Source organism: Acanthochromis polyacanthus, chromosome 12 (assembly GCF_021347895.1).
Source record: "Acanthochromis polyacanthus isolate Apoly-LR-REF ecotype Palm Island chromosome 12, KAUST_Apoly_ChrSc, whole genome shotgun sequence".
NCBI classification, from domain to species: Eukaryota; Metazoa; Chordata; class Actinopteri; family Pomacentridae; genus Acanthochromis; species Acanthochromis polyacanthus.
Window position 1 is genome coordinate 28601135 of NC_067124.1, and position 13476 is coordinate 28614610.

Below are 13476 nucleotides of genomic sequence, written 5' to 3' on the forward strand. Positions count from 1 at the left end.
ACTGTGTTATTCTTTCAGGATCACCTACAAAACAGCCTACAGGCAGGCGGTGAAAACGGACTACCGCAAGAGGTACCAGTGCTGTCCAGGCTACTACGAGAGCGGAGACAAATGTGTCCGTAAGTACCGACCACTATCTTTCCTGCCCATTAGTGTTTGGCTGCAGAGATTCTCAATCATCCAGGTCGTTATACATTGTAGTGCTTCAGTAGAAGGAAACTGGACTTCCTTTTGGCACTTGAAGGTGTTCTTCAGTTCTAACTGACTGGTGAGGAGTCCAAGCTGTTTATTCACACCCTCTCTTGGATGAAGGTTAAATGTCTTTAAGAAGTCACGTTTCCTTCAACTGAAACACTTAAAAACAAAGCTTGTTCGAGGGGGAACCAAAGAATTGCTGGATTTGGGTTTTTCTTTGATGCCTGCTTTTTGTAGGGTCAAAAGTCAGATTATTCTTAATAACTGATGATGCTGCAGATACTTATATTACTTAAGTAATTTAGCCATAGATTCTTAGCTAGGTTACTACATTTGTGGGGTTAATCTCCAAATGTAATAACACTGTAGAGTCTCAGCCTTAATATGGTTTGTAATCACTTAAAACAATATTTTAAATCATTCTTGTTGGGTTTTAATTCAAAATATATAAATAACTCAGGTAAAAATCACACAGGACTCTACAGGGTCTTAACCCAATACACAAACTGTTATTTTACTTTTGGAACAGCAATCATAATCCTTTTTTTTTTTTTTTTTTTAACAGAAAGCATTTCTTGTTTTAAATATGTTGTATAAAAACACTGACATGATTTAACTATTCTATCTTTTTCTTTTGCATGTTTAGGATCTTATTTGTTTCAATTAGTTTGCATTTTGTCTAATTTGATTCATTATAAAACACTCTGTAACTTAGTTATAATATAAAATAAGTTATTAATATTATTACTCATAGCAGTAGTTGCAGTAGTAGCAGCATTCAGGAGACAGACAACACTTAAGCTAAGGTGCAAAAAGTGGAGGAGAATCTTTAGCAAGGACCAAATAAACTTTAAACTAGAGTGAAATAACAAAGATATGAACGATGATTATGTGGTGCCCATTTGTTACATTTATGCTTAAACATAATATGAAATATAATTATGTCTGCCCGGTACACGTTTTGCTTCGCCAAGACATGAAAAACAGACAACCTTTAAAGAAATCTGAAGTTGTACAACTTGTTATGTCACCCAGGTCAAAGGATGTTCAACAAGCAACGGCTTTCCCAGCTTATAAACTAAAACTAGTCAATAACTGTGGTACGAACTGTAATCATTTCTTGAATTTTAACGCGGTACTTCTTCAGGGACCATATAAATGGACCATAGCTGTGAATTAGACAATCAACCGTGCATTAATTGCTCCCTTTGGGTTTCTGCATGCAGACCAAACAATGAACAAAATTGTCAAATCTCAGAGAAAATATAATTTTTAAAAACTGGTGGAATACTATAGCTTTCAAAAGTTATTAAAATGGTGAAAATAACAGCAAATGTCTGTCAAATTATTATATTTTAGCAGATTCATACACAGGAAAACTGTAGCTTTACAATCACACATTATTACTACCATTTCTGTAAAACAACTACATTGTTCAGATGACAAAACTGCAAAAAAAAAGAACTTTACAGTAATCACAGCTCAGTTTGCATGTTTATACAAACAGTAGCGACTTTCATTCACTTAAACCCGATCCTTCATCAGAATTTTCTTTGTTATTTTTTATAAAATAATCCATCAAACAACCTAGAACTGTGATGCATGTTGGGAAATCAAAGTCTGCAGTGTTTAAACAAAGCAACGTGATGCTGAATTTGTTGATGCTGGAGGAACTCTATCAGCAATAATTGAGTGCAACAGCAGAAATCTTGCCAGAATTGTGGTTTGTGAGAAAACAATGACACACACTAACTCATGCTCATTACTTACAGTGAGTAGCTGGGGGTTTCTTCAGTTCCAGTGGGCTTCGTCAATATGAGCAGCACGTGGCACATGAATAACCAAAATTATGGGTTCAGTTCCCACTGGAGCTTCTCCTGCTGCTGGCAGTCATTTCTGGAATTTTAAAGCAAAACATATTAAAGATATTCTCATTTCAGGATTTCACATCCTTTCAGCAACTTTTATTTCATCAGCGAAGCATCTGCTGAGTTCAGAGTTGTGGCACCTCAAGGCAAAACCTGCATCATATGAATATTATTATTAGTGCGAATTCTGGTCCAAACTCAGTGTGTTTATGAAAATAAAGTAGTCAAAGCTCTTTTTTCAGCCATAGTTAAGTCTTGCATTAAATATCAGATAGTCAGAAGGATGACAGATTTACAAAACATCATGTCAGGGCTTCGTTTTAGAGTCAGCTGACAGATTAATGAAGCTTGTTACTTTTTATTTTTACCAATTCCATCAATTTGTGGCATTTTTAAATGATTTAATGTGGACATTTAAACAATTTTGGTTTAGTTTTTCCATGACAGACATTTTTTAGTCTGCATTTCAAATGTTGTCACTTTAGTGATGTATTAGGTAATCTATGGAATTAATATGTTTTACTGATCCACAAGCCTCAATCCTGATTGCTTTCTAACAGGAAGTGACTCCTCTGCTTACAAAAAGAAGTCAGATTCTATGAGGAAAGGATCCTACTTCTCACTTGATCCGTTACTGCAGTAAACAGTTTCCGGTCTCAGTCTCCAGTTTCAAATCCTCTCCAATAAACTATGGTGTTTATTTAGGTAATTATGGTCCCATTTAGAGTAAAACAGACAACAGATCAAGGTGTATTTTGGTGTAGTTCTCGGTCAGATCCACCTCTTACTTTTTACATTTGGTTCTAAACAGTAGTCCACAATGACTACATCCATCTTTTATACATAATCTATGAATGCCCTGAATAAACCGAGCTTTATAGGAGCTCCTTTGTAGGAGTTATCTAAACCTTAATCTACTTTAAGCATTACGATATGTTTATACAGTCCATATTTTGCACATTTGCATGTTTACAAATCAATTTTGTGGAATCTACTAGAATATGTTTACATGCTTTAACGTAAGCACATAATTTTTCTTTAATTTTTAGGATATCTTATTGAAAACAAATCAGGATCGTTATATCCGTCCTGACATGAGAAAACAACCACTTGGCCTAATCGGATTTTATTTAAGAATTGTGGAACTGTGAAAACTCAGGTACCTGATTGTAGTGATTAAAAATCCCAACTGATATGTTACGCTGATCAAAAAACAAGCCATTAATGGGCTACAATTTGTCACAGTTACGTTTAACAAAAGGTTAGACTGAACTATTTAATTTAGCCTTTATTTTTCACAAATACATCACAGCACTGTGAAATGTTGCTTTTTTTGCTTATCCCAGCCATGAGTCAGTCATAGTACAGCACCCCTGGAACTGGAAGGGTTAAGGGCCTAGCTCAAGGACATTGGCCACATTGGGGTTTGAACCACTGACCTTCTGATCAGTAGTCTAGAGACTTAACCATTGTGCCACCAATGCCCCTTATTACTGAACTTATTGCCAACTATGAGGAATGTAAAACTAACAAAGACTGTAAATTACAAAAGACAAATGAAGGAGGTGTTTTTAACTGAGAATCAATGTCTATGTTCTTAAACCAGCCTCAGTTTGCTGGACTTTAGTGAATTATCAAAGATTTGTACCCGACTCTGCCTGACTTCCAATTTGACTTGTGGTCAAGAGTAGTCTAAGTGTTGTTGAAGTTTCTCTGCAACGTAGCACACTGAAGGAATGGGAGAAACCCCAAAAAGCAGAATATGGGCTCTTTGCTGCAGTTTTACAGGCCAACAATGTGCAGAAGTTAAAATAGATAACAGTTGGTTGAAAATTGTAGTCATTTGGTGCAGCAGTTTGCTCACACGCTGTTATTGACAACAATCAGCGGTGACATACATAAATAAAGTGAAACCAAACTTTAGTTAGAACAGGGTGAGTAAATTCTACCTTCGCCATCAGTGGATGATCTCAGAATCGCAGCATGTTAATAACAAGGTTTCTGTGCTTTGTGCTTGAAAAACTGACATTTTGGAGGTAAATGTTCGCCTCTCAGCTGAGATACCGTACATTTATGGTCACTTATTATGAGAGGAAACACTGCCTCTTTGTGTACACGTTTTCTTTTGTAGCCAAACACAAAAGCCTCTGATTTTACTGACTCACACCAGAGAAGCCCAAATGGAGCCGACTGGTCGCTGTTCTCCGTTTTATAATTGAAATATATCATCAGTGTGTCAACTGTGACTCCAAACCCACTTTCTGTGCTATGTAGTGTTTTTTTTTTCATCCTCCTAAATACATATAATTACACTTACCTCCTTCATTTGATGGTGTGCTAGATCCCCTCAATCTCCCTCCTCCAGTATCCACATGCCTGCAAGTAAACAGGAGAAAATAATCAGTGAAATGATTGTTTATTGTGCTTGAATGGAAAGTAACAAACATGTGGTTGTCAGCAGAAAATAACTTGTCTTTTGTGAGGAAAAAAAAGAAGAGACTTGAGGCGAAATGATTAGTCTCCACTCATAAATGTGAGTTTGAATTAAGTTAATTATTAGCAGAACTATTGGAGATGTTGGCACACACACAACCCTTTAAAAAGGAAGCTTCTTGTCAGTATGAATGGCATCTTAACACTGCAGCTTTCAATTGCACGGTTGAGCCCAGCTGCTGGGTTGGCAGCTCATACGCCGCTTACGATGGGTGGAATTAATTTAGAGGGAAAGAATGCAATTCAGCTGAATAGATTTGTGATTCAGTGAACAACTCAAAAGTGCATCTTTGAAACAGATTTAACAGCCACACAATCTTTGATATCTATATTTTTTTCTTAGTAAAAACATGACATGTGGGTCTTACAAAAGAAGAGACAAAAATTCATCAGTTAATCAATTAGTCAAGCAAAAGAACACTAACTGGCTGCTATACGGATGGATTTGTTGCGTTTCTCGGTTTCCTTTGGGTTTTGCTTCAACAAAGAAAAGAATTGAAGACGTCATCCTGACTCTTGGAAACAGATCTCCGTTTTAATGTTTCCCTTGTTAGGCATTTCACAGAAACTAAACTATGAACAATGGAGTGATTTGCACAAATTGTTGCCGTTTTATTGCCATTTTGTGAACAGATTATAAGGTACCTTTAAAAATGAAAACTTCCCATTTTTCTCAGTCATGGTTGATTTTGAGTTATCGTTCATTAAATGTAGAGAAGTTAGACCTAGCAGACTGCATTAGGTTGAAGACATCGTAGGGTTCACAGGTGATGCCATGAAGAGTGGATTAATCATGGAAACTTGTTGATCCAACACTTATGATCAAAGTAACACCATTGATTGTTCTACCAATGAAAATTTGGTCGATCGAGACCCGATTTGGGCACTACGGCCCAGGATAAATATAAACCTGACGTATTACATGACTAACATGGTCCCGAAATGCCGATAAAAATTTTAAAAAACTAGTACAAAAGGTAAGTAAAGTCCAGATGAATAATAATAACAAAAAAAAAGATATAAATCAAAAATATCTAAAAGCACAGAATCACACAGAAACAAGGAATAAAATAATCCGTCAGAGTTCAAAAACCAAAATCAGTCAAGGAGCATGAGGAAAACCAGACAGGTCAACAAGAGGGAAACAAATTGAAGATGAAAACAGGACCAAATGGCAAAGACCAGACTATTTATACACTAAAGACGCAGGTGAACACACCAAAAGAGAAGGGAAACATACAAAGGAAGGAAGTAAAAGAAAAACGCATAGAAAGACGAAATCGAAATTAAAATAAAATAAAATCCAAAGACGACTACAAGTTTTCTTACTGAAAACCTTTGAAGAACTTTTGATTCAAGCTGTAGTTTCCATTTAAAGACAATTCCTACTTTTCTCCGAAAGTCACAGAAGAACTGTTTGATTCTACCTTTTTAACACAGACTGATTATGGCAGCCTGCTATACATTAATGCACCAACACATGAAGCTGAAACTGCAGCTCTTCCCTGTTCTCTGTAATCCAAAGTTGGCTGGTCATCGTCTCTTGAGTCAGTGTATTTATATTTATGAAAGCGTTCTGGACAAACTACCCTCATATCTGTGCAAACTGATTTCACGGAGCCCTTCCTCCAGTCATTGTCTCATAGGACAGATATCGGTCTCTCAGTTCAGACAGAGACAGGAAACAAAGCCTTCATGCTTCTTGGAGTTTTCAGAAAAACATTTGGAAAAACAACTGATTATTTTTTTTCTTTTTAACACTTGTATACCATCACTTGGTTCTGAGGGTTGTTCTATTTGTGAGCCTGATGCTGTATTTTACTGTCCTGGCCAAAGTTCTGCACTATGAAGCAGGATTAGAGGTAATTGAGGCAATTTTAGGTTTAATTCTGGGTTTTCAGGAATGCAACGGTGGTTCACTTTTTATCTGGTACATCTTATTCTGAACACATAACCAGCTTTAAAGCAAGTTACGTTAGAGATAACTGATCAACACATGTAAAACACAAATCAGTTTGCTTGAAAAATAGCATCATTTGCAGTTATAATGGCTCAGAACTGTTCCAATTTACTACTGTCCTATAGGCAGTTGTAAACTGATATAATCCTATAACAGACACTGATAAACACATAGTCCTTGTATTTCTTGACTTTATAGGGATTTCAGTATGTCTATTTATTGGTATGAAATTAGCGATTTTATATTCATTTTTTGTTTTTAATGCCAAAAGGAGGCTGAAAGAAAAAGCCTGAAACCGACTTACACACTAAGAATAACACATTAAATGGGAGTTTACAAAATGTATCCTCTACATCACCAGAAAAACAGCATTATTTTAATTACTTGATGATTTTTCCTTTACATTATTTGTCTTCTTTGTGAGTATAGCATAGAAGGGCAACATCTGTAATTGTTATTCAATCTTGTGTTGCCTACTGACATTTGAACTACATGTTAAATAAGAAACCAGCATCATAATTACACTTTACTCAGATTTTAAACAAGACAGTGACATTGAAAAGCTTGTTTACTCACGTTCACACAGTTGGCAGTTTTTTTTTTTGTCAGCTTTGATTCCAGGTTTTGTCTGCACAAATTTGGCTGTAATATACTATGAAATTCTTGTATTCTTGTTTGTTCGTGTAAGACATTTGTGAACACATAAAGAACTAGAAACCCTGATTGGACTGAGATGGCTTAGCCTGACAGCAGTTGTGAGGTTCAGTGACGCCAGATGCATAAAAGATGCCTCGTGTATGTTGAAAATGGCACTACCATGGTTATTTCTGCTGCTGCTGCTGCTTTTCCGTGTCTCGTGCAGTTTTCTGTTAAAAAGCTTCAGATTGCCTTTAGGTTAACAAAACTTTGACCAATTGTGTTTCTCGTCAACAGCTCGCTGCACCAAGGAGTGTGTCCACGGCCGGTGTGTCGCTCCAGATCGCTGCCAGTGCGAAGGCGGCTGGCGAGGCGACGACTGTTCCAGCGGTATGAATCAGCCTTTTCCTCTCCATCTCAGACATTTCCTCACTTTCTCTCCCTTTCTGCCTCTCCTCGCACAAACACACTTCTCATACACAACAGGAAAAGACAGCTGGCCGTTAGTCAAGTGGCTGATCTTCACATGCACCACTCCATCACACACACCGAAGGCCTTTCCAATGGAAACGGCAAGGGAGCATTACCGCATGCACAGCGATGAGTCAGTGATGTGAGCCTCGGTCCAGAAAGCAGTTTACTGGTCCAGGAGGACGCCGAGCAGAACCTCCACCCCTCACTCACAGTTACTACGCAAAATTAATAACAATAATAGTCATAATTTCATAACAGCTTTTCCTGATACTGACAAGTGCACTTAAGAAAAACTAATAAAACCATCAAGCCGAATGAAAATAAAACATTGAATGTGCAAAATGTAACAAAAAAGCATGAGAGCAGTAAATTAAGTGTAGTACAAAATACTGAAATAAGTCCAGAAAGCAGCAGCAGTAGTAGTTTCTGTTTGCTCATTGTGAGATCATTTTTAACCTAAATATAAAAACCTCTACAGAAACAGCAGAAACAGTTGAGTTTCTTTCATTATTTATTTTACAAAAAATATATATAATTAACACATACAACATTTTTCCAATTCCAACAGGTACTACCAATATTAGGAAATAAGCTCTAAGTACAATGGATATGTTACTACATTAATATGCTGCCATACATGTCTCCTGTCTGTGTAAACACTGCCTGCCTGTCAGTCGCATCTGAGTCACCAGTGGATTCACTGATGCATCAAAAAGTGCAGATTTTTAAAAAATTTTGTACAGGAACTGGTACGTTTTGACGAAGTATCATGTTTTTAGGATGAGATTTGGTTTCACAATGGAAAGGCACATCACAGATGATTAGTCCAAGGACGGCTGGAAAGCTAAAAACCCAATGACTCCATCTGTTTTTACAGTTTCTGGCTCTGATAAATGGTGTGACTTTGGCTAGGTTTTTAAGATAAAACATGCCGTTCAAACCCAGTGGCAGGTGTGGCGATCCAGAGGGTTCATGCAGACATTAAACCTGCCCCTCCTGCTCTTTTTGTCTGTTTTTTACCAAACTGAAGTCAGCAGAAATGGTTATATAACAGTTCAGAGTGAGTCTAACCGCATTTGTCTTCTCTGAAATCTCTTTAAACCCGATCGTCCAAACAGCGAGGAGTGTGAACCCAGAACCGCATTTCATGGGGCTGCTGTTCCCCTCATTGAAATGAAGTTTTCCACTGCTTTCATGGCACTCAGTTGGGTCAATAGTACACAGCCCTCCTCCTTCATTTTCCTCTGCGCAGAGAAGGAATTAGCTTTAACTGGTAGCGGTTGATGTCCTGACAGGGGGATGACGGGAAGGGGAAATGGAAAATGTTACCCCACTCTCCTCCTCTTGCATGACCCGCTTCTCCCCGTCTCTTGTTACACTCCCTCTCCAGTCTAACCCTCACTTAAATCTGTTTTCACTCCTTCTCTTTGCTCTCCTCTTTCTGCTCAGCTCCACTGTATCGTCCTATAATGGAGTCTTTTTGGCAGAATAAGGCCCTTCCTGGACGCCTGTGTGTTGAGATATTTAACTGTGGGAAATGTGAGAGGGGCCCGATGTTTTCGTACTCTTAGAATTGTTTGCTCATGAATATGGAGACTATAAGAGAGGAGGGAGGGAAAAAAATGAAGGAAATAGAGGATGGGGTATAAATGGGAGGTGGTGATAGTAATGTTTGAGCTAAGAGAACGCTGGGATCACTGGGAGCTTGGAAACATCATGTCAAAGTATTTTTTCTTAAATATTTTAAAGAGCTGGAATCCAAACCAGCAGTGAGAGCATCTTGTTAGATGTCCAGGAGATTATGTGGACTTTGGATGTACACAGCTTCCAAACCACTGCTTGGACAATACACACGGGAAAAGGAGGAATTTTCCCACCATATCAGCAAGCATTCCTTGTAAAGGACAGCAAAGAGCTGCCAGCTCTGAACCGTGCGTCACTTAGTGGCTTTACGTGTGTGCAGTAATGCAGATTCAGGTTCTGATCACTGCTGTTCATCTGTGGATACACGTTCACTTTTCCATCACAGAAAGCCTGTTTGCTTCTATTTATTTATTCAGTCTTATTGCGACCAAGATCGGGTTTTCAAGATAAATCAGAGTACATTTTCACAGTGCAAACACAAACTTACATCAAGACACAAAGCAATAACCAAACACATACTGGGAAATATCAGAACTCAAATATACGTCTGACTTCAGTTTGTTTCTGCAGTAAGCTGCAAAGTAGTGCACTGTAAATCATATTAAGTTCATTCATCTTAGAAACATAAGCTCCCCTGCAGTCTTACAAATCTAAATTCACTACACTTCAGTTGATTAGTCAGTTTAAAATAATGAAAGTGTAAAACTAGCTGAGCTCATCAAGTAAACCAGTCCCCTTAACAGTGGCTGCGCTGACTCGATCTCCTCTACAAACATTAAAGTTTCTTTTTCTTTTTAAATTAAGAACCTACAGCCTACATCTGAGGCTGCCTCTGGTTACAGATAAATTATAAGTCTTTGTGTGTAGAAACTGAATTCAGTACAAAACTTTATCATAATTAGAATTCAGAATTTATTAAAGACGAGTTTCCACCATGTTTGTTTTCTCAAACTGCTAAAAACTCAAAAAGTCCTATTTGCATGAAGGAAATGAGAAAATATAAGTTGACTTCATTTAATTAGGATGTTTAACACTGTGGAAAACAGTCGTCTGAGTTGTTTGAGATAAGGAACATTAAAGCCACCAAGCCGAGTGTCACAGTATCAGTTAATTATCTCAGCAACTTTGACAGCAAAAGACCACCAGCCCTTTTTTTTTTTTTTTTTTTTTTTTTTTTTTTAAAGTAGGACCACCAACCCTAATATTTTACATAGATGGTAGTCATTACAGCTGTTGTTTTTAGCTGGTTTTAAATACAGTAAAATAATGTTATTTTATTGTCACATGTTGGATATGGACATTATTTACAGTTTTGGCCTATTTTTTTATCAACATGTAAACATGTACATTAGAATTAGCTTGTGGTCCTTTGCTGCTATCAGCAGCTACTTTAGTTACACAGCTCTGAAATAAGTCCTGCTAGACATCTAGTATGAGGAGATGAAGCCTCAACAGTTAAATATGGTCTGTAAAACAAAAAAGCAGCAACATGTTTAGACTGTTAATTTCTTTATCTTACATACAATGTTGGTTAGCTAGCAGAAGAAAGCTTTATCAAACATTTAAATGCAATAGCAGAATCTTTTAGGATTTGTTTTTATATCTGGGTCAATAATGGATTTTTTTTAAAACTGGAAAATAATAGAACTCAGCTACCGTCACCTTTCACATGAACACATTAAACACAAAACACACGATCAGTTTGCAAATAACACTATCAGGGCTAATTCTTCTGTACTTTCACTGCAGGACTTTTACTTTGAAAAGAGTCTTGACTAGTTCATGATCTGAATATTCCTGCATTACACAGTTTTCTTTTTTAATTCTTCTTGTTTCATCAGTGTGAATTGTTGTGTTTCCAGTATTTTATGACTTGTTTTAGCAGAGGTCAGGTTTGCACCGCGGGGCCTTTGTTACTTATTGTGTCACAAATAATCAAACACGCTGTAGATCACTGAACTATCAGACACAAGACACAAACACAAGGAAAATTTTGGCCACGGATGCTCCCAAACTTCTGGCAACTCTGACTGTACATTATAAAGATAAAATCAGAGTTCGACATAATTTGGACCAAGTAAGTGCAGTTGATGAAGGTAAATAAACGGTGTCAGCGAATGTCAAGCACTTGATGATGCATTGTTTGCTTGCAGATAAACAGATAAGAATAGTTTTGATATTGGCCAGTGAAAAGTTCAGAGTCAACTCACAAATCCCATGTGCTGTAGCCATGTAGTCATTGTCAGCACATATCTGCAGGACAGATGTGGATATCTATGCAGTTGTATTGTTCTAGTGATAATTCTGATTATAGATACCCAAAATGGAATTCTTACAAGTCACAATATACATCCTTAGATCTCTAGAATACATAAATACCTGAAATGTCTAAATTTAATTTTGTTAGTGTGCATTAGATGTGCAAGTTTCACTTGTTTCAAATGCAGTTCCAAGCCTTTTACTAATGTGTGTTTTGTAAAGCTTTTTAATGTTTAATGAATGAGATTGATTTGCATTTACTTTATTTTATGTGTTAAAACAATAAAATTACCTATAAACACAGTTGAACTAGGCCTAATACTGCAGAAAACTATCGTTATTAGCTGGGTTTGGACATACAATTTCATGTAAAGAAAAGTCTGAAGAAACGTCAGAATACTCTTTTTGATTGTAAGTATCTGTTGTTAGTTTTAGATCATGTGACATATAATGAGGTTTTTACTCCACCAAGGAGTACGGCGAAGTTGTAAGAATCAGTGTGCGTTTGTCTGTTAGCAACATTACTCAAAAATAGAACAACAGATTTGGATGAAATTTTCAGGGAAGGTCAGAAATGACACAAAGACCACCTCATTAGATTTTGCCAGTGATGCGGCTTATAGTCTGGATCTATGGATTTGTTAAAGATGTCTGTGTCATTGTGAAATAGCAGCATAGCGTCACTGTAACTATGACAAGAGGTGAAAGCTGTGTCAGTTGCCTGCTGGCGATCACATGGTTGCGATCCTGCTACAAATCCACCGCTGCAGATTTATCGGGACTTTTCCGTCGGAAATCACACAACCACTGAGCAGAGTACTGCGCTCTCTGACTGCTTTTCTTGTTCTATATTTGACAGATCTTTAATGCTGAAAATATGGCCTTTGTAGATTTGGCAGATTGGAAGAAAGTAAAACCAGTTATGAAAGAAAGAAGTAGATCATATCTAGCATAATAGAGTTTTACATGTAACTTAACACAGAAATACAATTTTTATGTTATTTTATACTAGACATCTAAATCCATTGTCTATTTTATTGTTATTCATGTATTTCAGAAATGTGGGAAAAAATGCATAATACATATTTCTACTGTTAATTTTACATAATATCAATTAAAATGTTGTATATTTGACATATTTAATGCTAAAAATGTATATGTTGCTATAGATTTGATAGATTTACTTCAGAAAAAAGTGAAAGCACAGTTAATAAACAAATACTTATGATTATAATTACAATTAGGGATGTCCCGATCAGGTTTTTTTGCCACCGAGTCCGAGTCCGAGTCCTATCATTTTGAGTATCTGCCGATTCCGAGTCCCGATCCGATTCTTTTCTAATATAGTAAAATATGTATATTGTCTATTAAAAAAATAACAAAAAAACTTATGAAAAGTTTTCCTTTTTTATTTTCTTAACGTCAATTCAAAACAACACTTAGAACAGTACATTTCTGTGACTAAAAATAACAATCAGAAAATAAATAAATTTCCCTTTTAGCTTAGGTACAAAAGTAAAAATAAATAATAAATTTCCCTTTTGGCTTAGGTACAACAGCAAAAATAAATAAATAATAAACTTCTATAAAATAAACAGCAGGTCAGCTCAACTCAAAGGCATGTAAACAATAGGGAACAAAGTTAACAAAGAGCCACTTTATAATACCGTAAGGCCAGTAGTAGTAATGTGCTCTTATGAATGGCACATATTTGTCTAGAGTTTCACTGAAGGACATGTATGTTTTTCTTGATGAAAACCAACATTTCCACCTTGTCAGGTTTGAGGCTATTCCTGTTTTCATCTATATACATCTCATTTAAAAAGGAAATTGAATAAAAAATAAACATATATATCCAACCAAGTCCAAATCGGGAGGTCACTTCCGATCCCGATCAAGTCTGTAATCACGTGATCGGGCCCGATTTCCGATCATGTGATCGGATCG

At 36.6% G+C, this 13476-nt stretch overlaps 1 protein-coding gene across 1 annotated transcript in view; it reads left to right on the forward strand.

Moving 5' to 3' along the window:
• The window catches only part of pear1 (platelet endothelial aggregation receptor 1), a 69504-nt gene that overhangs the window by 30606 nt on the left and 25422 nt on the right, over window positions 1-13476 (forward strand). The window contains exons 4-5 of the mRNA XM_022199173.2: window positions 19-119; window positions 7450-7542. Of these exons, the coding sequence (XP_022054865.2) occupies window positions 19-119; window positions 7450-7542 (194 nt within the window). The remainder of the gene's footprint in view (window positions 1-18; window positions 120-7449; window positions 7543-13476) is intronic.